At 57.8% G+C, this 26596-nt stretch overlaps 1 protein-coding gene across 4 annotated transcripts; it reads left to right on the top strand.

Annotated features, from left to right (window-relative positions):
* The first annotated feature begins 175 nt into the window (after positions 1-175).
* On the top strand, positions 176-24788 carry SRL (sarcalumenin). Of its 4 annotated transcripts, XM_069030021.1 has the most exons (8): positions 176-267; positions 8044-9000; positions 10585-10683; positions 11574-11669; positions 14900-14935; positions 19527-19643; positions 20345-20578; positions 21156-24788. In XM_069030021.1, the coding sequence occupies exons 1-8, from the start codon at positions 207-209 to the stop codon at positions 21965-21967; spliced, it is 2412 nt and encodes an 803-aa protein (XP_068886122.1). In that variant the 5' UTR covers positions 176-206; the 3' UTR covers positions 21968-24788. The 4 variants fall into 4 exon arrangements, with proteins under 4 accessions (XP_068886122.1, XP_068886123.1, XP_068886124.1 ...); XM_069030022.1 differs by lacking the exon at positions 14900-14935; XM_069030023.1 differs by lacking the exon at positions 8044-9000.
* The last annotated feature ends 1808 nt before the right edge of the window (positions 24789-26596 follow it).

Below are 26596 nucleotides of genomic sequence, written 5' to 3' on the forward strand. Positions count from 1 at the left end.
GCCCTCGCATCCCTGACACGAGCCATTCCCAGCACTGCCGCTGTGTCCCATCTCTGTCCCCATCCCCAGGGCCCCTGGGAGCGGAAGAGCGGCGGCGGCAGCATCTGTGCGGGCAGCTGCCTGCCCTGCCTGCCCTGCCTGCCCTGCCCCGCGCCGACGCCGTATAAATAGAGGCAGCGAGCGGCAGGGAGCTCCTGGCAGCCACCATGAAGGGCCTCAACCTGCTCTGCTGCTGCGTGGCCTCGCTGCTGCTCCTCGGCACCGCAGGTACGGCCGGGCTGGGGCTCCCGGGGGCTGGGGGCACTCCGGGGGCTGGGGGTGCCCGTGGGGCTGTGGCTGCTGGCAGGGCTATGGGGTCCCCATGGGGCTGGGGGTGCCCTTGGGACTGTGGGTGCCTCTGGGGCTCTGGGTGCCCAGGCTTATGGGGTCCCCATGGGGCTGTGGGTGCCCTTGGGACTGTGGCAACTCCACGGGGCTGGCGGGTCCCCATGTAGCTGGGGGTGCCCACAGGGCTGGGGGTCCCCACGGTGCTGCAGGTGCCTGTGAGGCTATGGGTTCCTACAGGGCTGTGGGGACCCCAAGGGGCTGTGGGACCCCTGTAGGGCTGCAGGTGCCCATGGGGCCGTGGATGTCCGTGGGGGAGTAGGTGCCTTTGGGGCTGTGGGCACCTAGAGGTGTGGGGCCATGGGTGCCTGTTGGCTGGGGGTGCTTGTGGCGCTGTGAGCACCTTTGGGACTAGGGGTACCTGTAGGGCTGCAGGTACCTGTCGGTCTGTGGGTGCCTTTGGGGCTGTGGGTATCTGTGGGGGCCCTGCAGGGTTGCAGATAGACTTGTGGGTGCCTGTGGGACTGAGTGCAGGAGAAGCTCTGGGGTGCGCAGTGAGCCCAGCCCTGGAGCAGGACAGGGTGGCAGGGGTACCGCGGTCCGGTCTCCTCAGCAGCTTTTCCAGGGCTGCAGTCACCCCAAAATGTGCAGGGAAACGTGTTGGGAGGCTGTGGACAGGAGGGGATGGGGGGAGGTGCAGATTGGGGTCCCTCTCACAGAGTCAGGTTGGGCGCAGGGGCCGTGCTGCCGCGGACATGCCTTTGGGTCAGTGTCACCTGTGCCTGCCGTGGTGGCTTGATTTTGGACCGTGAGGACTTCGGGGGGGGCAAGGGGGTGTTCCAGGGCACTGGGGATCTCTGAGGACCCTGGATCCTCTTCCCCGGGCTGTCCCATCCCCGCTTCGCTCCCCGGGTGCCCGGCCGGGTGTCCCCGGGGCGGCGCGGCGGGGTGGCATCGCTGGTACCCTTGCTTGCCCTTGAGTTAATTCGGGCTGGTTCTCTGCCTGGCCGGGCTCCGGCGGCCGCGCAGCCGGGAGGGGGGCGGCTAAGTATGGAAACAGCCGTGTAAGGGGACACTGTGCCCCGGCAGCCCCCCCGGCCGCCGCCCCCCCCGCCCCGCGCCGCCGCGGCCCCGCGCGGGCACCCGCAGCTGCCGCCTGCCAGCACCCGGCACCCCCGGCCCCGCCGAGTTTTGGCCTTTTAAGGGCATCTTGGGCCATTCTCGGGAGTGAATGGGTTTGGGGACCGGCGACACACCCCGATAGAGGTGGGGTGACCTCCGTGGGGTTGCGGGTCCAGTCTGTGGAAGGCGGTTGGAAAAGTATTCTGCGGGCATGGCTGGTGGCTGGTGCCACTCCAAGCGGGGCTGGTGGCCTTGTGGGACATCAGAAGCTTGTCACCATGGTGGGTGACCACCAGCCCACGTCTTGGTTTGGCTGAGGCTGGCATGGCACAGCACCAGGATCCCCCAGCTCAGAGGAGGCTCTGGGGCCAGGAGCCCCAGGACCAGCTCTGAGGGGTCCCCCAAGTCCCCACCTGTTTATTGGGGGTCACATATTTCACCCCAGTACTGCAGGTTTCCAAGAAAGCTCTAAGCAGTGGCATGTCTCCTGCCCATGCTTCTGCTCCTCAGGGACCAACGGGATTTGTAGGATGAGTTTTGCTTTTCCTTTGGCTCCAAGCTGAACTCTCAGACCCAGCTCCTTTGGGGTGCAGGGAGTGGCTCAGAGGGTGTGTTTTTTCCATTTTTGGGACATGTCTTCCCACTCAACCCCTGTTGGTGCCTGTGGGGATTCCATGGGGCTGTGAGGCTGCTTGGGAAGAGAAGGGAGTGAAAGTCCAGTGGAGAACCAGAGGCTTCATTGGAACATCATGGCAAGGTGTGGTCCTTAGGGCTCAGTGGCACCTGGGGCTGCCAGGACCCTGCCACCATTCCCAGAGGTCAGGGTGGGAATTGCCCTGCGCCTGCGCTCTGACAGCCCCCGCCAAATCAGCTCAATGCACATGTGGCCGGGGCTGGCAAAGCTCCCTTCGGTTGCCAGGAGCCTGGCAGGGACAAGCACCCACCGTGGGGCTGGGCAGTGGCTCATGCCGATGGCACTCGCCCAATACTCCTCCTTCTGCTCCTGCCCAGGGGAACACACTCACACCTCAGGCAGAGCCCAGCCATCCCTTCCAGGCAGGGTGGCCCCTGTGGCCACCAGGGATGGGCCATGGGGATGCTGGCAGGGCAGTACCCAGACACTGTGCTCAGCAGCTTTGCCCTAGGGACCCCTTGGCCTGCAGCCATCATGGATTTGAGTGGGAGGGCAATTCCAGGCTGTGCCATCACTGCCTCTGAGCTGAGAGAGGGCTTGGGGAAAGCCCTGGCACAGTGGTGTCCTCCTGCAGGACACTGCAGGGCTGGCACAGACCCCTGCTGGTGACAGCAGGTGTGAGCCTCAACTCCTGGGAGTCCTCATCCTGCCTCATTCTGGAAGGTGTCACCTCAGGATGAGCTCCATCACCATGTTCTCATGGCATCTTGGGGTGTTCCCCATCACTCAGGATTTGTCACCTTGGAATGTGTCACTTTAGGGTAGGCTCCACCTCCCGGGTCAGAACACCTTGGGAGTGGGACTGTGATACTTTGTTTGGGCTCAGGGCCCTGGGCACAGGAGCCATGGGGACACCCCACCCTGACCATCCCAGGCCAATGGCCCCCCCAGTAATCAGCCTCCCCAGAGGTGGGGACCCCTGTGTCCCAGTGACACCTCACCGGACTTGTTCCACCCTCCAGCACCAGCACAGCCATGGGCACCGCTGCCATTGGGTGTGTGTGAGACAAGGGTACCTCAGGTGCCTTGGGTGCTTGTGCCACCTACATCCCTGTCACACCCCTGGTGCCTCACCCTGAGGAGACCCTGGTCCCTGTGGGTGCCCTATCTTACTCCTAAGCTGTTGGCTGAGCAAAGTGAGGCAGATGCTGGGCAGCTTGGCTCTGCTGTGAAACCCTCTCCATAGCCATCCTTGTCCTGGTTTGTAGGTCACATCCAGCCGGGCAGGAAGGCCAGGACACCTCGCTTGTGCATGGCCCTGGTGGCACAGAGGTACCAGCAGGTCTCTGTGGGCTGGCACCAGGCTGGGAGGGCTGTGCCCTGCCCAACACTCTTGCCACGTTCCCACTGTGGCCCACTTGCCGAGCTGGTGAAATCCCAGCCTGGCCATTGTGTCAGGGTGACCAGATTGCTCCTGGAATTGCCTGTTCCCTGAGCACTGCAGGAATAGCAGCAGCCCCAGGGCTGTGCAGGACTCCACTGAGCTATTTCCAGCCCACGGGGACATTTCCCTTCTAAATGACAACTGGAGGGAGCTGTGAGCTCCTGTGCCAGTGGGGGCTGCAGGAGGGGCAGGGGAGGCCCTGGACAGGCACCCCAAGCCAGGATGGGGTGTTGGCAGTGGCAGCACGGCCCCAGTGCCAGCTGGGCATGTGGCTTGACCCTTGGGGTCACACAGCCCTGGGTACACTCTGGAAAAGGGCTTGGAGCTGTGTGGCCCTGTCCATGTGCTGGTGTCCGCAGCGCTGCCAGGTCAGACCCGAGGGCTGGTGCTCCTGCTTGGCATGGCCAGGCAGTGTCTGCCCTGACATTCCCATGGATTTGAGGATCTTGTGGGACATCAGGCATTAGAATCCAGGCTGGCAAGTCCAAGGGGTGACTGGGTGACCAGGAATGCTTGGGATGACCCAAGGAGGGATGGGCAGCCAGGAAGTCTTGCCCTGAGTGCACAGAGGGTGTCCCTCAGGGGACATCCCTGGGGTGGGTTGGCAAAGCCTCCCATGGCTGGAGGCCAGGGGACAGGAACAGTGGGACCTCCTGGACATCCTTCCTCTGGAAGAAGGGGCTCTTCCAACTCCAGCCATGCCACAGCGTGTCCCTCGGGTCCCCCAGCATTCCCCCAAGCTGCAAGGGACGCCGCAGGTGGATGTTCCTCAATGTAGAGTGTGACACCAGCCTGTGCCAAAATACCTGATGTTTCCTGGCCATCTGCTCCCTGACGGACCCAGATCTCATCAGCCAGGAAGCAGCAGGTGCTTCATCTCCCACCTTCCTCATCTTCGTGTCTTCTGCAAGTCAGGATTCAGGGTTCCTTACAGACCTTAAGCATAGGTAGACACTGGAAGAAACACCCTGCAGCAGTGATTCCCTATTTTCATCTCTATTTAGAACGCTCCAAGCCTGGTTTTAATCCCTTTGGTAGATCCTGATGAGGTTTCTTTACTACATATTAATAAAAATATAATATGATTCTATCCAACCATTTACAGAAATCAAATAACTTCATAACTTTTTAAACTAAACCTAACATTTTCTGTACAGATGAGGTCAAGTTAGTTTGACAAAACTGTTTCCTAGGCCTTCCTCTGCATTGAAAACCAGGAATATATTTGCTTTATGCTGGTGTTTTGGGATCACAAAGCCTCTGGGACGTGATGATGTGTCTGGGCATCCTGGGTTTTGGGGTGCACTAGGGTCTGGAGAGCCAACCCCATCCTCAGCCCCATCCTTGTGGTTGTATCCTCTGGGCTGCTTGAACCCTTGTGGGATGCTTTGCTCTGAAGGCATTGGCCCAGCTGACCCCAAACAGGAGCTGGAGCCGGGCTCCCACCTGCTCTGAGTCCTGGACTGGCAGGGCCACGAGCTGGAGGAGCACTGGGGGGATGGCCCTGAGTGGAGGCCATGGGGGCCCCACAGGGCCTGGAGGGCAGGGACATCACCATGAAATGGGGTCTTACAGGAAAGGAAGGGTCTGTACTGGGTCCAGCTGGAAAATCCCATGAATTCCCTGACAGCTTCTTTGTGTCCAGTCATTTTCTACGAGGTTTTTAATGAGGTTTTAAAGGCTGGAATAAAGGCAGGGTTGCATATTTGGGATAACAAGTCCTGCCAAGACCCCCCCAGGAGGACACGGGGAGCACAGGACTTGCAGGAGCCAGTGGATAATACCCCCAGGGAAGCAGGGACTGGGATCTGGGCAGGGGAAGGGGGCGTGTGAAAAGCCATCCCCACAGCCCTGCCATTGCCGGCCCCACGCTCAGGGCTCCGATTTCTGCTGGAGGGGGAGAGTGTCCCTTCAGGACCACCTGTGCCCATCTGTCCCTTCTCACCGTCCTCCTGGAGGACCCGTTTTGCCATCAGGTCATTGCTGTTCTGTACGTTCCTGTGCAGGGATGGGGGGGACACCGTGATGTTCAGCCATGCCCCTCCTTCCCACACAGGCAAACCAGCCACGGCATCCTGTGGCACCCAGAACTGGGCCGTGGGGTCTCCATCCCTGCTGTCACCACCTGGGAAAGTGTCCCCTGACAGCTCATAAAAGTCCCAGCATGAGACAGAGGTGGCCGGGGCAGTGCAAGCCATGGACCCGGCAGGGAGGTCAAGTCCCCGAGGGGAAAAGGGCGAGGTCTCCTCTCCGATGCCACCCATCTGCTTGGCACAATGCAAGGTGTGAACACGGGGAGCCCCGGTGTCACTTTACACCGTGGCTGTCCCCTCTCGGAGCCCACGGGGGCCCCCAGGTGCGGACGTCACCCTTGGCTGGCAGCGGGGCGAGGGGCTGGGGCCAGCGGCCGAGGGGGCGGGGGCTTCAGCGGGGCTGCTCCTCCCGATCCCCCGTACAGTTGCTGTGCCGTATTTTTAGCCTCCAGAGGGTGTTAAGCCCGTAACCTTCGGCCCATTTTGCACTCATCAGCTGGCCATGTGCAGGTCAGCACAATTCACCATGGATCGGGAGACCATGTAGGGGAAACAGGGAGAAGGAGGTGGAGAGGGGACAGGGACTTTGTGTAAGACCTTGGAGATCATAGGAAATAAAGCCCGTGACCACCACGCCGGCAGGGACATCCCCCTCCGAGCACCTGGGGCATATTTCCCTTTTTCCACAAAGGATGGCTCATGGTGGGCACTGGCTTTGCTGTTGTGCCTGGCCATGGTGGGTGATGGCCCCTCTGGGTCAGAGGGGACACACAGACCCCAGACAAAGCCCTCAGGACTCTCAGAGTCTCTTCCGTGCCTGGTCCTGCCCTCCTCCTCTGCTTTGACCCTCACTCCTCTCCCAGCCCTCAAGGTCACCAGCTGTTTTGGGGCCCAACTGAGAATATCCCTGTTCCCATCAGCTGAGGGGACCCTCCATTGACTCAGGCTGGTTCCCAGGCCACCACAGTAGGGCAGGGGCATGTTGCCCCCAGCCACTCAGGGCTTTGCAGGTCAAATGTAGATATTCCCATTCAAGCTGCTCCTGCAGGGTCCAAGGGGTCTCACAGGAAAGTGACCTGAAGGACAGGGGTGGAAGGGAGGGGGGTGGGAGTTGCCCAGCACTCCCTCCCTCCATCTGGGAGCTGAACTGGGAGCCTGGAGGCACCTGTGAGCTGTGTGCCAGCAGAGGACAGGGAGGTCAGAGCAAGGGTGACCTGTGCATCCGGTTTGGGCAGGGTGAGGGGCCGTGGCAGCGGCTGCAGCTCTGCTGTGCCAGGGAATCGAGAGCCACTGGGAATGAGGGCAGGCTGGGGGGCAGCCTGTCCTTCTCAGTGCCCGCTGCTGCCATGGCACAAGCCTCCCAACGCAACTTGATCCCAGCTCACAGCCCCACCAGCCCCGGTGCCACGGAGATACAACCACACAGCCAGTATCCCCGGACACGGCAAACTGGGTTGAGGGCTCTGGGGCTGGCACCATGCTGACCCCAGCCCAGCTCCTCTGTGCTCGGTCACCACAGTCCCTGTGGCCAAGCCCAGCGAGCTCCAGCTTTGCCAAGGTCCTGCTGGACACAGCCCTGTACCTCCTGCACAGACACGGCACCAGAGCCGGAGCAGAGGGCTGGCCATGCCCACTCTCCTCCTGCAGCCTGGGTCGAGGTGGCCTTTTTCCTGCTTGGCATCTGCCTGCCAGTTGGAGTACAAAGGAATTATTTTCCTCTGAAACGTTCCCCTGGCATGAGACTTTGGGGGGATTATTTAGGCTAGCAGCAACTGTTTGTAACGGAGACAGTATAGCCATGATCTTTTATTTTTGGCACCCGCTGACTGATGTTAAATTGCAGTTGGAGCCTATGGAAAATACGGATGGATTCTCCTGGGCCACAGAACACACTCATTGTGTCCCAGCAGCCGCACGGCATGGCACATGCCTTCCTAGTGAAGGGACACTCACAATAAATAGCTCCCGAGCCCTGTGGCCAGGGTTAGTCCCTGCCTGTGGAAGGCAGGACTCGATGCTGGGCAGCCCCTCATGCCAGGAAGCCCCTTCCTCCTCTTCCCCCTCACTTCACTGCCCACCTTGGCTGGTGTGATGCTCTCTTGAGTCAGGGCTGGGGAAGGACCCTTTTAACCTGCCAAGTGCCCACAGCCCCTCAAAATCTGCTATTTTTACTCCTTTCCCCGTTTTTAGGGCAGCTTTGCCACCTTCCTGCAGTGCTTCGAGGTGGGCAGCAGCCCCAGTGCCAGGCAGCTAGGGCCAGCAGAGCCATAGAGCCCCTGCCAGCTCCGCTTTGCCCCCCACAAACACATCTTTGCACCCAACTTGTTGCAACAGGGACAGAAAATTGAACTGGAGCTGGAGAAGGCTCAGGGTAGAGTTTAACCCTCTTGGTACCAGCCACAACTCATCCCTCAGGGCCCTGGCGGGTGCCCTGGTGGCCACGTGCCAGCGCGGGTGGGACTGACCGAGCTGTTCTCATCGTTTAGAGCCGCGCGCCCCCAGCACGGGCCATGGTGATGGTGCTGCCGAGAGCCCCCTGCCAGCCACGGAGCCCCGGCTGGAGGAGAAGGCAGCCGATGGCAGCCCTGAGGAGGAGCAAGACAGTGGCACTGCCAACGCCTCCTTGCCCGGCGTCGCTGAGGAGGGACGTGGAGCTGGGGAGAAAGAGCCAGCGGGTGGCCTGAGTGGGGGCCTGGGGCCAGGGGACAGCCAGACAGAGGAGATCAGCGAGGACCAGGGCCAGGGAGAACAGAGCTCAGGGGAGGATTTTATGGCAGCTCATCATGGAGGGAGCCATGGGCCTGGCACACAAGATGACATCCATGCCCAGGAGGATGAGGAGCCCAGCACAGAGAAAGGAGGCTCTGAGGAGGAAGGGCAGCCTGAGGAAGAGGAAACAGAGGAGCCAAGTGCAGCATCTGCTCCCGAGAGAGAGGAGGAAAGGGATGAGCAGAGCTCAGAGGAAGAAGATGACGAGCAGGGAGAGTCTGAGGAAGGTGAACATGGGGAGTCTGAGGTAGATGGAGGCAAGGAAGAGTCTGAGGAGGGAGAATCTGAGGAGAAAGAGTCTGACGAAGATGGTGACAGGCCAGAGAACGAAGCTGAAGAGAGTGACAAGGAAGCAGCCAGCACTTCCAACAAAAAGATCCAGAACAAACCAGCAGCTGCTGGCACAGGAGAAGCCAGGGATGGCCCTGCCAGCTGCCATCACCCACCCTGTGGGGATGCAGCAGAAGACCCACCGCCAGCAGTGGAAAACCCGCCAGTGGTGGAAGACCCACCAGCAAAAGAAGGCCCAACAACAACAGAAGACCCACCAACAGCAGTGGAAGACCCCCCAGCAGCAGAAAACCCCCTTGCAGTGGCAGAAAACCACCTAGCAGCAGCAGACCCCCCTGCAGACAAGACCCCACTGGCAGGAACAGAGGTCCCCAGCCAGATAGGTTGGAGTCTTTTCTTGTGGGTGTGCTGTAGCGGCGAGAGTCAACCTGGCGGAGCTGAGCTTGGCACGTTAAACCTCACCTAGTGCATGGCCCTCTCCTAACGCTTGTGCTTCCCCACCCGCCCCTAACTGCACTCGGCCGTGGGCAGCGAGGCCGCAGCAGGATGCCCATGCAGGCGCTCATCGCAGTGGTGCCAAAAATGACTGATGTTCCCCTCACTCCAAGTCCATGATTTCTCCTCAGGGACGTAGACGTGGATAAAACTTTTAACCTCCAGGCCCCTTTCAGCACTCGCAGATCTCCTAAAGACTCTTTATCCATCACCCGCAGAGTCCTCCGGGCCCTCGGCTTGTGCAGGGGCAGGATGCTCCCAGGATACTGGGGCTCCCAGGATGGTGGGGCTCCTCTCCACCAGTTCTTGGCTTGTAGGGAAGGTGTGAAGAACCAATCCAGGCCAATGAGCTGCTGAGGCACCAGCCCCGCTCAATCAGTGAAAGGCTAACTAGGGGAAAGGGATACCCCCACCATGATTTCCTAGAAACATTTGTGGACTTTGGCCCACAGGTTGGGCAGCAACCTTCGGACCCAGATTAGTATTTTTGTTGTTTCCATCTGTAACGTCCCAGCTCAAAAAGCCTCCCATTTTTCCCAAAAGGCAGTCCCAGTTTGGTCTCTGTGTCTTCACTTGGCAAGTCAAAAGGTCTTCCTCAGCCCAACACTCAGTAGGTGTTCAACACAGTCTCAGGGCTTAGTGGTGCCCTGCTTTATCCTGGTGTCCCAACCTGTCCCCAAGCCCCTGCTAAAGTCTGACCCAGCTCGCCATATCAAAAAGCTCTTGGAGGCTCCTGGTGTGCCAGCAGCTCCATGGCGACGACACCTCTGTCTCCCTGTTTTGGGGACACCGGGGTGCCTTCCCCACTGGAGGCAGCTGCCTCATGCTCTCCATGCCTGCTACGGAGCCATGAGGGACAGGGTGCTCTGCAGAGGGCTCCAGGGGGATATGGAGGCAGAGGTGGGAGAACTGGGAGGGAACAGGCCCACTGGCAAAGGCAGGGGAGCCAGGATGGGCCAGGCTGGCCTGTCCCCCAAGAGCTGGAGCCAGCCCCAGCCTCAGCACCCACATCTCCAGCTCACCGTGTAGTTTTTTGGGGGAGGGGGCAGACAGAGAGGCGGCAGCACAAAGCCTGCACTCGAGGCCAAGCCCCGTGGAGCCGCAGCTGCCGGGGGAAGTACCAGGGCCCCGATGGGCAGCAGCTGCCACGTGTGCTCGTGCTACATCCCAACCCCGGGAGCCCCTTCCAGGCACATCCTTTGCATTCCCCACCAACAGCCAGCCCCTCCTTGGAGCCAAGCAGTTGCCCATGACGCTTCCCCCAGCAGCCACAGTCCTGGCAGCCTCCAGGAGCCTGTGCAAAAGGGAAAGCACGTGGCATGCCAAGGGTGACAGCGGCTGCTGCGGGCATGGCATGTCCGCAGACTCGGGGTGTGTGCGCTCCCCATGCCCTTTCCTTGGCAGTCGCTTGTGTGTGCTCCTGTGTGGGTTCCTCCTCCAGCACTAACAGGTCTCCTTGCTTTCTCCTCCAGAAGAGGTTGAAGATGCCAGTGAGCCGACCAAGCGTGACCGGTCCCACTTGGAGAGCACCCTCAAGCTGAACGAGGAGAAACCTGCCGATGATGTCTCAGGTGAGTGGGCCATGCATGCCCTGCACTAAGACCATGGACAGGATTTTCCTTCTCTTCTGTTTTGATTTTAACCTTGCTTCTTGCAGATCTAGTAATGCCAGATCTTCAGTAGCAGCCCTTTAGCTGCTCTTGGGTTAACATATTTTAGGTATTTTAAAGACATGCCCGAGGGCTTACAAGAATTAGGAGGGTATAGAGGCTGGAAGATGCAGATGGTGAATAAGGCACATCCCTGCTCAAAGAAACCTGGAGCAACTTGTCATAAAGGGTTGGGATTTTTATTCCAATTATATATTGGATTTTGCTACTCTAAGGTTTGCTTGTGCTGGCCCTGTTGGCAGTTTGGGCTGGAAAGGCAGTGGTAAGAGATACTGTGGAAAAAGCTCCTCCTTTTTCTAGCAAGCAGCTCAGGGGCCATGCCAGGGGGCCGTGGCACCATGGTGGAGGGCTTTTTGGGATCGTGGGTGTTGAGTGCTAAACAGCACTTAGAACAGATGCTACTTCCATCAGCTGCTGGGAGGAGATGGGGACAGTGCCCAGTGGGAAACATTAGCAGGGGAGAGGCATCAAAGTCCTAGAACAGCTTGGGTTGGGAGAGATGGTGAAGACCATCTCGTTCCACCCCTCTGCCATGAGCAGAACACCTTCCGTAGATCAGGTTGCTCCAAGCCCTGTCCAAACCTGGCCTTGGACACTTCTAGGTATGGGGCAACCACAGCTTCTCTGGGCAAAATGTGTGACTGGGATAAGTTTGGCCAGAATTTCAGCTGTAAGCCAAGTCCCTTGATCCATGGCTGGGCCACCCTCAGGTCCTGCAGGGAATGTCCCTCCTGCAGGGAGGGGCTCACCTGGGGTTTGCCTCTCACCTGCCCACATGCTTTGTCCCCCAGGAGTATTGCAGCGGCTGAGGAAGATCTACCACTCCTCCATCAAGCCCCTGGAACACTCCTACAGATACAACGAGCTGAGGCAGCATGAGATCACAGGTAATGCCACGGGCATGGGGGTCTCCAGCACCAGCAGGTCCTTGGGATGCAGATAACAGCGCAGAGAGCAGATCATGGAAAGCCTCGGATAGTGTGTCTTCCTTTGCAGCCTTGCAAGGAATCCATTAACACACTGGATTTGAGGCCATGCCCTAGTGAACCCAGCAGCAGGAATTCCTGCCTCTGCCTCAGCCCATCTGCTGTCAGGGCCATCTGTGTGGGCTGAGCATTGAGCCCTGCCTGCCTCGGGTCTCCCACCTGCTCAACATCAATGCCCTGTACCCCTGCCAAGCAGAGATCACGGTCCAACAAAACAGGCTTGGCAAGGAAGCTCAGAACCTCTCAAGGCTGGGGATGAGCTTCCTGGGGGTGGCTGGAACTGGCATCCTTCCTGCTGGGTAGAGGACACAGCCATGTGGGCAGGGTATTCCTCAAGCTCCACAGCCTTCACTCATCCTGAGAGCTGGAGTTCCCAACCGTTGGCAATCTCAGACACGTTGGATGGGGTGAGCAGGTCCCCGTGGCCCCAATACGGTGTGGGCTGAGCCAGGCCACACATGTGTTCCTCCGGAAGAGGAAAGTACAGCCCTGTCCCAAGATGTCACAAGCTACAGAAGTTCTTGTGACCCAGGAAACACAAGCAGCCTCATTTTCTAAGCACAGATGGCTGAAACCCAAGTCCGAATTTCCTGTTCACTGGGGTAATTCTCCTCTGAGCACCTATTCAAGCACAGGAGCCAGGGCCAGATGTCTCCTGAGCATCCAGGGGATGCTGGAGTTCCTCCTGCCAGTGTCCCAGGACCTCATGCCCATGTCAGCCTCCTGCCAAGGTCCTGAAGTTGTCCTCCTTGTCCTGCAGCTCTGCCTGCCTCCCCAGGTGTCCAGGCCCACACCTCCTGGAGCCATGCCCTCCCTCCTGGTGAGGCAGGACCAGGATACACCCTCCCCCCAGATCTTTCTTTGACAGCTGGCCTTGCTCCACCAGCACACAGGCCTCACATTCAGCTGGGCAACCTACTGGGGCACATCCCTGTAGAGCAGAACTCCTGCATTCCAGGCATCCCCACTGCGACTCCTAAGTCTGGGTCAGACTTCTGTAAGCAGGCTTGGATATCTCCCTACCCAGCCAGGCCATCTCCAGTGTAGAGCCAGTGGGGAGCACAGGGAAGTCACCCTTTGGGAGGGTAACTGAGCATCACAACATGTCCTGACTGTCACCCCATGGCTGCTAGCCTGTCCCCTGGCAACACCCCAACTTTCTCTCCGGGCTGCTCTGGTCTGTGTTGGTGATGTTTGCTGTCAGCTCAACTTGGGACACAGTTTAGGTGGATGTTTGGGGTTACAGGAGAAGCTGGTGGGCTCTAACCCCCACTTTGCTGTTCACAGCCAGAGGATGCAGCCCCCAGCCTCAGTTTCCAGCCCTCAGGACATCCTACCCTACCCTTAATCCATCCCATGTCCAAGGAGCCATCTCCCTGCCCCTTTTTGGGAGGAAACAAGTGTTTAGGTGTTTCCCAGGCTCCTGCTGGCTTCCTCCCTCTCAGCTCCTGAGGAAACAACCATTAACCCTTCTGTTTTCCCCGCCTCTCTCAAACCCAGGCCCTGAGCAGGACTCACTGCAGACAGCAAGTCCTGGTGTTCCTCCTGGCCTCAGCTCAACATTCCATAGTCTGTTCCACCTCACTGTGAGGAACAGCCACCCCTCAGGCTGACAGTCCCTAGGTCAGGTCTCAGCACACCCTGCTGTGTCTTACAGGGCACCCTCACAGTGCTGTGACCCTGGAGCTGGCAACCCATAGTCCCCTCCTGGCCCCCAGGGAAGAGCACAGGGATGCTGTACTGCCTCCAGTCCTTGTCTCAGCTGTGAGACATCCCGGTCATGCTCCACTCCAAGATATTTCTATGGACACCAAACTTCTTGAAGGATCTCTGACAGCCCAGCCATACCCTGGCACACACAACCCCATCTGGAAACCTACAGCTCAGCAGTTTGCCTTTCATACCCACAGATCCAGCTTTTCCCAGTCCCTCATTAGCAGTGTAATCAGAGAAACCTGCACATTAGTTACAGGGTTGGCCCAGGGAACTCTCTTGACCTTGCAGGGCAGGTGAGGACACAGTGGAGCTCAGGGAGCCTTCTGAACACTTCCCCTGCATAGTGCCCTGTCTTGATCGGGTTCATTTCATCAGTGGTGTCCCTGCGGGCTGGGAGGTGCTCCCAACTCCCCGCTGTGCCCTCTCTCTGTGGTGGGGGGAGGCTGGAGGGCACAGAGCTGCCAGCTCAGCTGGCTGGGAGGAGCAGGACAGCTGGGAGAGCTTTGGGGCAGGCCTGTCATGGAATATGTGTGACCTTTGGAGGTGTAAGCCAATATAGAGGGGTGCCGTGGCAAGCACCCTGGCCCCTCCATTACATGGCAGCCTTCCATTTTGTCTCCCTTCCCATCAGCTCTGTGCACTGCAGTGTAATCCAAGGAGTTCCTCTGCTCCCCACAACATGTGAAAACTCCCATGGAGTCCTGCGGGAGCTGTGGCTGTCACCATCAATTCTGACTTGTCAGAGTGCATCTCAGAAAGCTCCCACACACCCTCTGCTTAAGCCTGGCAGATGCCATTTCCTTCTCCCTGCCTGCCACCCTCCCGCCTCTCTGCTCTGCCATCCCACATGGATGCAGACATGCTCTGGCTGGGTCGAACTCTGTGCTTGGAGGGACTATCCCTAGCTGAGGGTGAGGGATTCTCCTAGTCCAGCCGTGGGAAGCTTGCTGTGAGGTCACACCAGGTTGTGGTGCATGCTGGTGACCTTAATTACTGATATGTGCTAATTAGCAAGTGTCCCTGTGTAGGGAATGACCTCCCAGATGCCATCACCAGCCCCAGGGGCTGGGTCCAGGTGACCCTACCACTGGGGTAGTCAGGACATTGGGCTGGTGGCTGTCTAACCCTGGCTTGTTGGGCCCCGTGTGTTCGGTGGGTGATGCCAGGGAAGGCAACAATCCCAAAGAGCAGGGGCTGGGATGCAGGGCACCCCGAACCACATCCCTGCCCTGCAGGGCAGACAGGGGTTCAGTGCTTGTCCTGGGAGCTGCAGGTCGCTCCCAGGCTGTAACTCCTTGTCTCCTGCTGGGAATGCGGCCATCAGTTCCCTCCTTGTCCTGGACCACACCCGGGCTGTCGCATCCCTCCTTGGACTCACGGTTCCTTTTCTCTCTCCCCATGTCCCTCGCTAACAGCTTACCCCGGACGCACCCTGGGCTCCTCGGCCACAGGTTGGTATCGCCGCCTGCTCCCTGCACGCTGCTGGCACTGCCTGCGCACTGCGCTGCCCTCCAGCTTTCCCGGGCTCCTTTCCCAACACAGCCGCACTTCCCAGGCACCGAGCAGAGCCGGTACCTGCCATCCCCACCAGGACAATGTCCCCAGCTTGACTCTGTGTGTCCCGACAGCCCATCCTTCCCTCCAATCCTCACCTCACCCAGGCTCTGACACTTTTCCCTCTTGCTTCAAGACTGAGAGGCAGCATATTCCTCTGGCCAAGGTTCAAAGGCATTTCTGGTAGTCCTATGAGAGCAGCTGAGGGAGGTGGGGGGGCTCAGTCTGGAGAAAAGGAGGCTCAGGGGAGACCTTCTCACTCTCCACAACTCCTTGACAGGAGAGTGGAGCCAGGTAGGAGTTGGGCCCTGCTCCCAGGGAACAAGGGACAGGACAAGAAGAAGTGGCCTCAAGTTTCACCTGAGGAAGCTTGGATTGAATATTGGGAAAATTTCTTCCGAGAAAGGCCTGTCAGGCACTGGCACAGCTGCCCAGGGCAGTGGTGGAGTCCCCAACCCCGGGGGGATTTAAAAGCCGTGTGGATATGGCACTTGGGCACATGGGTGCCACATGGGTAGCGGCCTTGGTAGTGCTGGGGGAGCATTTAGAATTGGTGATCTTAGAAGGCTTTTCCAACCTAAACAATTCCATGATTGTATGTGCTGGACCTGTAGGTTTATCTCTCGCCCACGGCATGAACTGGAGGAGCCCAGCTGATAGCTCATCCTATAGAGGGAACCTCTTCCCACCCTTCACTCTCCTACATGCAGAAACTCTCCCGAATGTCCACCCTTGATCCCACAGCAGCTGTCCCAGTGATACGGACTGGCCCCTGCCCAGCAGCCTCAGCCCCCTCAGAAGCCTGAGCTGGCTCCTCCCCCTGCCTATCCTGCTCAGGGTGTGCTGCCAGGTCCCCCCAGAGGATCAGGAGATGGGAGACAGTCCAAGAAATGCCAGCCAACACCCAGCCCTTCCCCTGGGCCCAGTGCTCAGCCACGGGAACAATGTTCCTGCAGGGAAATCCCATTTTCTGTCCCTCCCGTCCTGCCCCATGGCCACGCTGTCAGACCCTGCCAAACCAGGCTCCTTTGGACATGGCCACAGCAGAGCCCTCCCAGTGCCTGGAGAGCCTCTGGCTCCCTGCCGTGCCAGCATGCCAGCAGTGGAGAGGGCTGTGGGTATTTATAGCATATTCCGATAGCTGTCTTATCTCATCTTGGGTTCAGGCGTTTGCACACGTGCTGCCGGGGTGGGCGCAGGCACAGCAGGGCACCTGGGGGAAGCACAGGCCATCGGCAGCCACGTGGGCTCGTCCCTCTGTCTGTGGGCACACGTGTCGTGAGGATACTCATGGATTTGGAAGCTTTGGGAGCGAGGGAGCCGGCCCTCTGAGGGGTGCTGGATCCATGCCATGGGCACATGGCCGGTGGTGTTTGTGGCACAGGGGTGGGACTGAAGTGTGGGTAATGCTGGGAGTCTCCCCAGGTGTTTCAGCCCTCTTAGGTGGCTTGAGGACAGAGAAGACCTTGGTGCTCGTGGCTCAGTTGAAACCAGGAGAGGAGGGAGGTTTTGCTAGGTCCTCTGCTTTGTTCAGCATCCTCGGGACAGCCTTGCACTTGGGGCAGAGGCCACACCAGGCACGTCTGCTGGGCTTGAGGACAAGGGGGGGCAAGACCTTGCCCAGGATTAATCATAGAATCATGGAATGATTTGGGTTGGAAAGGACCTTAAAGCCCATCTTGTTCCATCCCCTGCCATGGGCAGGGACACCTTCCATTATCCCAGGTTGCTTCAAGGCCCGGCCAGCCTGGCCTTGGACACTGCCAGGGATCCAGGGGCAGCCACAGCTTCTCTGGGCAACCTGTGCCAGGATCTCACACCCTCACAGGGAATAATCTCTCCCTAAATCCCATCTAACTCTGCCCTCTCTCAGTGTGAGGCCATTCCCCTGTGCCCTGTCACTCCAGACCCTCATCCAAAGTCCCTCTCCAGCTCTCTTGGATCTCCTTTAGTCACTGGAAGGGGCTCTTAAGTTCTCCCCAGAGCTGTCACTTCTCCACCCCAGAGCAGCAGTGCTTCCAAGGGCAGTCTGGCATTGCCACGTGGAAAAACCTCACAGAAAGCCACTGCTCAAGGAAAGAAAACTGCTTGGACATCCAAACTTCTCCTATGCCCAGAGCTGAGCAGCCCAAGCAGACCCAGGCTCTGCGGAGGGATGAGCTCGAGGCTCGTCTGAGCTTGAGCTGGGAGCGAGCAGCCACAGGGTGGCTGGAGAGAGCCGCTGTGATGGAGCTGCCGCCATCCCCGCCCGGCCGCCGGCGAGCTCCGGCTCTTTTCCGCTGTTCGGACCATCAAGCTGACCCAAACTGCTGCTGACAGACATGGCACGGGGACACAGCAGGGACAGATGCCAGAACAGCCCCCTCCCGGGTGGGAGATGCTTCCTCTCTCCCAGCCTCTGGGCAGCAGCAAGAGAATCCATACACGGCCTCACATCCTTGTAGCTGCCGCACTTCCTGCAGAGTTGCAAGTGCCTGGCACTGCCCACATAGCCCAGGACGGGTAGAGAGGGGCTCGAGGGGCTGTGGGTGACCAGGCAGGGGGGCTGCCCACGTCGCTGCCCACCTTGGCTCCGTGGAGCAGAGAGGGGGATGTGCAGCAGAGCCAGAGCTCACAGGTGCCCACATTCACACAGTCACACCTGGCCAGGGACGTCTTATGAAAGAGCACACAGGGACCCACCCCAAACCTCTGGCACAACATCACAGGGAAAATAGTAATAATAACAGCCATCCGTAACCTAATTAAAGCTGGCAAGAGAGCAGAGCAGCGGCGACAGAGCAGCAGAGGAATGATTAATAATGAGAGTCCAAGGTTTCAACACTTGTTTTGGTCCCATGTGAGAAGACAAGGCTGGATTCCTGCAGCTGCCAGGCAGGGAGTGGGGTGCGGGAAGAGCCATCCATCCTCTGCTTCAGAGGTGCTGCCCTGCTTTGAAAAGGAGGGCTGAGCTGCATGGATGCAGCAATGCCTCACAGAGAGATGTCCCCAGCCCATTCCCTTTCCCAGAGGTGATGTGGTGAGCCTGTGATGGGCAGAGACAGCAGGAAGAGGCTGGAATGTTCTCCCCAGCCCCTGCTCCCATGGCCAGATTGGTTCAGTGTGAAGCTGCCATGCAGTGCCCTCCAGCACCCTCGGGGCAGGAGCTCAGCACCATGGGAGCTTTGTGGCTTCCCCCACCTTTGAGATGGATTGCTGGCTTGCTGGAAAGCTGCTGGCTCCTGCGTGGGTGGCAGCCATGGAGCACCAGGGGCTCTCAGCTACCTCATGGAAAATAGTTCTGCCTTAGGCATGGGGATGAAGGGAAGGTGCCGAGGGCAGCACAGCTTGCCCAGGGCATCTCCTTCCATGGGGGAAGGCTCCACGCCAGCTGACACAGCAGCTCCCAGCTCCCGTGGTGTTATCCATCCCCTAGCTGAACTCCTGCTGGCAACAATGACCCTCTCCCACCCTGAGCAGAGGATGGGGGTGGTTATCACCAATGGGAACTCACCCAGTTTTACTTCCATTCTTGTCCTGTTTTGCACTCACAGGCTCCTGTGTGTCCTGGGCACAGCTTGAGGGCTGGCATAGGCCCCGGGCTCCTTTGGCTCCACCAGCTGCCTACGTGGTGTCCTGGGGGCTGGGGGGTCGAGCAGTGTGGGCACAAGCTGATTGCATGAGTCCTGTTTGAGCAGGGATTGCTCCTGGGGGCACTGGCTGCGTGTGTCCAGGGGCCTCTCTGCTCCTGGACTGATGGCATGTCACGGGGACAGGTCACCATCCTCATGGAGAAAACTGAGACTTGAAGAATGCAGGAGGGGGACTATACTTCACTCCCCTCTTGCCTTTCCCCAAACCCAAAGCGGGGCTGTTTGTCCTCCCCGCACCCAGCTGAAGCCTCACACCCAGCTCACACCCAGGCAGTGACCTCCTGCTCGGCCGGTGGGTTGGGCGGCACGCCCGGGGGTAGGTCCCTGTGAGGGCATGGTGGAAAGGCTTGCAGGCAGCTGGCACAAGGCTCGCACCGCGCTTACCAAGCCCTGTGCCACAGCGCTGCTCCCGAATCCACAGCAGCTCCCTCTGCACGAGGTGTCGGTCTGGCTGCGGCATGGCCTCCTCCATGGCATGTCCCGTGCTTTGCGGCGGCTGCCTTCAAAGAACATCCCCACCCCGCAGCCAGCCCCAAACTCACCCGGGCTAAACCAGAAACGAACCGAGACAAGGCTTAAAAGACCTTCCAGTCCTCCGTAGTCTAAGAAGGGCTAAACCTCGGAGAAGGTCAGGCAGCGAGGTGGGCTCTGCCGCAGAGCACGGGGCCGTCTGCTCCCGCAGCCGGCGGGGCGGTGTCTTGGCTGGCGAATGGCTGGTGGCCCCCGAAGGGCGGCTGTTTCCCCGGCAGCATCACCGCGCCGCTCAGATGGGATGCTCGTTACAGCCGGCAGTTAATCGCACGGCGGCGACGGCTATTGTTCCTTCACTTCCTCTTGTTATTTCCCCTCTCCGCAGATGGGGAGATCACTTCCAAGCCTATGGTGCTATTCCTGGGACCGTGGAGCGTTGGCAAATCCTCCATGATAAACTACCTCCTGGGGCTGGACAACACTCCCTACCAGCTCTACACAGGTACCACACTCACTGCTTTGCCAAGGGGGTGCCGGCACCTGCATTTCCACATCCGTGCAGTCAGCAATTCCCGGCCATGTGTCTTTGATCCCTCCTTACAGTAGGGAGGTTGGGATCTTCTCCGTGCCACCTGGCTGCAGTGCCATGTGGAGGGAGAGGTTCCCCATCACAGACTGTCCTCCCCTCCAAGGCTGGAGGAGAACGTCTCTCCCACAACATCCTCATCCTGCAGCACAGGGCTCACAGCTTCCAACCCCGACCCCCTGAGCAGCAGTCATGTCAAAAGGGCAACTTACCTTTTTCTTCTTCCCATCCCTCCTCACATGCAGCCAGCTAATTCACCCTCCCAGGAGAAAAGCCATTTCCCCTCCTTCCTCCCTGCTCCCATGGATGTCATCTCACAGCTAAGGGCAAATGTTCATGGCCAGATCAGCGCTGTGGTAATGTGGGTTCCCGGGAGATGGTTCTCCATGACACCTTGTGCAGTCAGGCCACTTCCAGAGAAACCAGTCCCCACAGAAAACAACCCCACTGACATCTTCCCAAGAAGTCTGGGCAGGAATTTCATGCTGCTTGCCTTGCCCCTGCATCTCTTGAGAAGCGTGTGATACTCCCAATGCTCCCAGCCTCAGGCCAGCCCCGTTGTGTCCATAGCCTGGCACGGATTTCATGCCTCTGCTGCTCCTCTCGTTGCTGTGCAGGGGCAGAACCCACCACCTCTGAGTTCACTGTCATCATGCACGGCCCCAAGCTGAAGACCATCGAGGGCATTGTGATGGCTGCTGACAGCGCCCGCTCCTTCTCGCCCCTGGAGAAGTTTGGGCAGAACTTCTTGGAGAAGCTGATAGGCATTGAGGTCCCCCACAAACTGCTGGAGCGAGTCACCTTCGTGGACACACCGGGCATCATCGAAAACCGCAAGCAGCAAGAAAGAGGTAGGGGTTCACTGGGTTCTTCTAAGGGACCCCAGAAAAAATGCCATTATGATCTGAGGTGAGAGAGGTGGCTGAAGCACAACGGAGAAGAGTCCTGACACAACACAGGCTGCCCAGGACAGTGGTGGAGACACCATCCCTTGGGGGGATTTAAAAGATGTGTGGATGTGGCACTTGAGGACATGGTTTACTGGTGGCTGTGCCAGGGGAATGGTTGGACTCAATGATCTTAGAGGACTTTTCCAACCATAATAATTCTCTGATCCTGCGATTTGATATCTGCTCACAGGAACAGCAGGAACTTGTGGCCAGCATCAGGAAGGAGGAAGGTCTGGAGATAAGGGTGAGAGAGACAGGCAGTCACAGGCCCAGACACCAAGGGATGGCTTTTCATGCCAAGAAGCTCCAAAGTGTTTTTAGCATGTGAGAAAAAGGTTCTAGGCTACAGGGGAAGTCTGCTGTGCTTCACACCCCATACAACCCAAATGGGGATTGAGGCACAGCAGGCTCACGGTTTATCAATCCCTTGATGAAGGGACTCATCCTGCATTGGATTTCCCTGTTTCCTCTCCTCCAGGTTACCCGTTCAATGACGTGTGCCAGTGGTTCATTGACAGAGCCGATCTCATCTTTGTTGTCTTTGACCCGACGAAGCTGGACGTGGGCTTGGAGCTGGAGATGCTGTTTCGCCAGCTGAAGGGCCGCGAGTCGCAGATCCGAATCATCCTGAACAAAGCCGACAGCCTGGCTACCCAGGAGCTGATGAGAGTCTACGGCGCCTTGTTCTGGAGCCTGGCTCCTCTCATCAACGTCACAGAGCCACCCAGGGTGTATGTTAGCTCCTTCTGGCCCCATGACTACCATCCAGAAACCCACAGAGACCTGTTCCTCAAAGAAGAGATATCGCTCCTGGAAGATCTCAACCAGGTGATTGAGAACAGGATGGAAAACAAGATCGCCTTCATCCGCCAGCACGCCATCCGGGTGCGCATCCACGCCCTGCTGGTCGATCGCTATCTACAGACCTACAAGGACAAAATGACCTTCTTTAGCGATGGAGAACTGGTGTTCAGGGACATTGTGGAAGATCCTGACAGGTTCTTTATCTTTAAGTCCATTCTGGCAAAGACCAATGTCAGCAAATTTGACCTTCCCAACCGCGAGGCTTACAAGGACTTCTTTGGCATCAACCCCATCACCAGTTTTAAGCTGCTGTCTCAGCAGTGTTCCTACATGGGAGGGTGTTTCCTAGAGAAGATTGAGAAGGCCATAACCCGTGAGCTTCCCGATCTCTTGGGAAGCATCGGCTTGGGGAAGAAGCCCAATGTCCTCTCCTGTGACGTCACTGGCTGTGGTGAAACCCCAAAGAATCGCTACAGGAAACCCTAAGGTGATCCACAACCCAACTGTCCACGTGTTCCTACTGGTGAATGAGCTTATGTCTTATCTGTCCAAGAAGCCGTGGTTTGTTAACCCTTTGAGTGCCGCGCTGGCAAAGGCTACCGTATGATGAGGACTTTGAGTCGTTGACATCGATGGCAGGGGAAGATGGGTGGGCATAAGAAAGAGAATAAAAACTGTGAATTCCTGACATTTTATCTTTGTTCTTTCGAGTAGAAGGCAATGTTTAAGCTGTAAGTATGAGCAATGCATGGGCAGGACTGCAGCTGCTTTTCCACTGGTGCCAAGAGTGCATGAAGAGGGATTTCAACCTCTGCATCCCCAAAGCCATGAGGGAGCAAGAACGGCGTGAGAGCACAGGGGACAGCAGTGACACACTAACCCAGGCATCACCAGGAGCACTGGTCAAGGAAAGAGAGACCATGTCCCAGCTGTTGTTTTCAGGCACAAACCTGCTACAAATCTCAGCAAATATTGATCTTGTTTTTCTTTCCAAGACTTCTAGGTCACCTGGTGAGTTCTGCTTTCACTTAACAGCTCGTTTGATCTTCTGCAGCCTTCATGTGGGTGTTTGACTTAAGAAGGAGCATTTGCAGGGGCATTTGTAGCTCCAGACAAGCAGCCGTGATGGGATTTGCAAATCCATGGCAGAGGAAGAAATGGGATGGAAAGGAGCAGCCAGAACTGGCTGAGCTGTGCTGGAGGAGGAGGGCCAGCACCCCAAATCAGATGGTCCCACAAGGAGATGTGAGCAGGGTTTCCTTCCCTGGACCAGCACAGAAGAAAGCACTTCGTGCCTACGTGTGTCATTAACCTCAAAACCCATGCTGGCAAGTCTTGTCTGTGGACCAGCAGGGCTCCAGGGGTGAGGGTTTGGCAGTTTGCCTTTGTTCAAGTCCATGTTGCTCTTTTCTCAGTCAGCCCTTGGTGTTTTTGCGCTCTGTGGAGGGAGGCAGGAAGGGGGGTCATTAGCTGTGAAGTAAAAAAGGTCACATCCCTTTTGCCCACCTGCTGATCTGTCCTCTGCACGACAGTCCAGGAAGGTTTCTGGGGCTTGCTTTCCAAACTCCTCCCTTTTTAGCCATTTTTTGGCTCATCTCTGAGCATCGGTGCTCAGTCCTGAAGGAGTATTGCTTTGGAAGCAGCCAAGCAGGGTGAAGTTCCCCATGGACAGCTGACCTTGAAACCTGGCCCTCATGGACAGCATGGCTGTCTGCCAAGCTGAGCCCAAACCAACCAGGAGATAGATGTTGTCCTGGATGGAAACCGGCACCTTCAAGCCCACCAAGGACCTGCTGAAAGTCCTTCCTCCTGCCAAACACCCACAGCAAGCGTTGCTCTCCAGAAAACCTCTGGAGAAAAGGGACTTACCTTTAACAGAAGCAAGAGGACATGGAGGTGCGGCTGAGGCAAAAAAAAGGCAAAAGGAATGAAAGAGGGAAAGAGAAAGCTGGGAATGGAAGGCTGTGTTGTGATGGGGAGGGTGTGAAGGCCAGTGCCCCCTGTCTCCACATGTGCAACAGGACATGAGCTATGGCAGGAGGCCTGGGAGAGCTCCATGTCCCCCAGGCGCTGCAAAGAAGACATCCCCTTGAGTCCAGGTGAGTTTGGGGGGACACTGCTGCAGGGACTTGAATGCTCCTGGCCTCTGCTTCAAGGTAGGACTTGACATTTGAACTAATGATGCTGAGGCCCAAATCTATGTCCAAGCATGGGGCAGGGCGTAGTTCAGGAAGAGGGATGTTACCTGCATTGCAGAGGGAGCAGAGGTGCAAGAGAAAGCAAGCAGTGTCAGAGAGAGCAGCAGCCAGAGCAGTCTGGGAAGAAGGGATGTGCTTGTGAGTACTGTGAGGTCTCAAACCTGCCCCAGTGCTGCTGCCCCTCCGCTGTTGTGCCTTCTTTCTTGTCCATGATCCTGTTGCTCATCAGTTTTCCTCTCCATGTCTCATTCGCTCTCCTCTGTCAGGCTGGTCTGCATGATTTTTTAAGAGCTAATGGAATAGAATCACCAACAGAAACTGGCTGATGTTGTCACTGTCACAGAAAGCAAAGGCCTTTAAATATTTCTATTTGCAAGCACTGTATTGCACCATCTCTTTCCTTGTTCCTCTGTCCCCCTAAAGCCCATGGGGTACCCAGGGAAAGGCCCCCTGTCCCATAAGGAGTATTGACCTTGAAGGCACTGTTACTCTGCTCTCAGGCCACTCCCATCATTCTCCCCATCCTTTCTCTGGTTTCCTTTTATCTTGCTTTATTTTCCAGCCCTCATCGCCTCCTCTCCTCCCTTCCTCTGCCCTGCAGCACCTGCACGCCCTGTGCAAAGCCCTGGTGCCTGTGTCCTGGATAGGGGTCCCCCATGATAGCCAAAACCCCTTTCCCCCGATATGGTTCATTTGGGCTCTCCTTCCAAAGCCATGGCACTGGAGGTCTGTTCCCTGCTCCCTGTGACACACACTGACCCAGCTCTGTGCTGGCTCAGGGAGATGCCGCCACTGAGATGCCTCCTCTTCCATGGATCCAAGTGGCTGTCAGTCCCAAGAGGATTGCAGTTCCCAGCCCACCTCTCACCGAGCTTTCCTAGGAGACCTCTGGGATTCTGTGAGTGGAAAAATGGGGAGCAAGGAGACATTTTCATTCTGCTGAGAACCCCCCCCGCCCCCGAGCATTTAGGGGGTGGACATCTTGGCCAAGAGCTTCGTGGGAGGGAGGGAGCTGGGACACAGGCCCTGTAGATGCCCGCAATCATGTGCATTGGGATAAAACTGTCAGCTTGAACATCAGCCTGTCTAATAAAACCTGGTATTTTCCAAACACACTCCCTGGAGATGCTTGTTTTGTTTCTCCTCCTGGTGTGGGAGAGAGCTCCAGGACTGGGGTGGCTGAGGGGGTGCAGCTGCAGGGAGCAGAGCAGGAACTCCCTTCACCCCAGCTTTGGCCTCTGTCCTGTGCACAGGACCTCACAGCCATGCCTGAGTCATTTGGCTGCTTTTCCAACCTGTCTCCCTGTGCCATAGGCCCAATAGGAAAAGCAAACGCCAACTCCTTTGCATTGTACCTTAGGGCAGTGTGATCCTCTCTGATGAGACAAATCCCTGCTCCCACCTGCATCAGAAGATGCTGTCTGGGGACCATGACAGAAGGCAGGGGTCAGGGACCACGGAGGAGAACCTGGGCTTGGGGATCACAGCAGAGGGCAGGGGGTTGGGGATCATGGAGGAAGGCAGGGATCTGAGGAGCATGGAGGAGAGTTGGGGGGTCCAGGACCATGGAGGAAAGGAGGGGGTCAGGGACTACGGAGGAAAGAAGGGGGTTTGTCCTCCTCCATGGGGGAGGACACTGGGTTGGGACTATGGAGGATAGAGGGTTGGGGACCATAGAGGAGGACAAAGGGGTTGGGGACCATGGAGGAGGGCAGGGATTTGAGGACTACAGAGGAGGGTCGGGATCTGGGGACCGTGGAGAAGGGCTGGGATTTGGGGACTGTGGAGGGGGGCTGGGATTTGGGGACCATGGAGGAGGGCAGGAGCGGAGGACCATAGAGGAGGACAGGGGCTGGGGGCCATGGAGGAGGACAAAGGGGTGGGGGACCATAGCATACAGCAGGGGCTCTCAGCAGCCACCCAGTGAGGGGTGGATGGATGTACCCTCCCACCGGCGATGGGGGCTCATGCAAACTGCTATTCCCAGCCTGTCTGTCTGTCTGTCTTTTCTTCCAACTATCTGTCTCACTCACTAATCAAAGAAGATTGTTCCAAGAAAGCTGGAAGAAGAGAAGGAATGTCTCACTTGGCTGTGGCTTCCTTTGGAAAGTCTGGAAAAACCGTGGCATCTCGACGTGTGTGAAGTTCTGCCTGGCGAGAAGCACATTTTCCTTCCAAAGCTGCTGTAAAGATGTGAATCATGAGCCGGTAACGCTCCTGGCAGTGCGAACCCCAATTCCACTGAGACACGGTGCTGGCAGCGGCTCTGCTGTATCTCTTGGACGGAAAAGACAAACATTTATCATAGTGACAGTGCTGGGGAAGAGCTGCCGGTGCTGCCGAGAGCCTGGCGGCGGCCGGATCCTGCCAGCACCCAGGGTTCTCCCACCAAGTTTTCTGAAGGTCTACCAAAGTTCCTCAAACACCAGCCAAGGGGTTTACAGTCCCTTTTGGTTGTCCTCCACCACTTTGGTGGCACCTCTTGCAGGGATGAAAATATCCTGTATCCAATCATCAGAAAGAGAATAAAAGCCTTTGGAAAGGTCTGCTGGGAGCTGGGGGGAGCCCTGGTGCTCTGCCTGCTGCATGGTAGAGCTCCCCACCCAGCCTGTTCTCTGCTGTTCCCATGCATCCAATGCTGGGGCCAAACTCCTTCCAAACCTTGCCCCCCCAAATGCCCTGCGATGCAATTGCAAGACTCCAGTGGCTGTGACATGTTTACGAAGCCACTCACTCCCTGCCCAGGCGGTCCCAAAAATCTGCCCACCCTCTTGTCCATCGTAGAGCTGGGGCTGTCACTTGCCCTGCTGGCAGCAGATGCCTGACTGGCTGAAGCTGCCATTTACAGATCCTGGAGCAAACAAAACACCCCTTCCATGTAAGTCCCTCCTTTTTGGGTCTGTGGAACTTTGTGCAG

Source organism: Aphelocoma coerulescens, chromosome 14 (genome assembly GCF_041296385.1).
Source record: "Aphelocoma coerulescens isolate FSJ_1873_10779 chromosome 14, UR_Acoe_1.0, whole genome shotgun sequence".
In the NCBI taxonomy this organism is placed as follows: domain Eukaryota; kingdom Metazoa; phylum Chordata; class Aves; order Passeriformes; family Corvidae; genus Aphelocoma; species Aphelocoma coerulescens.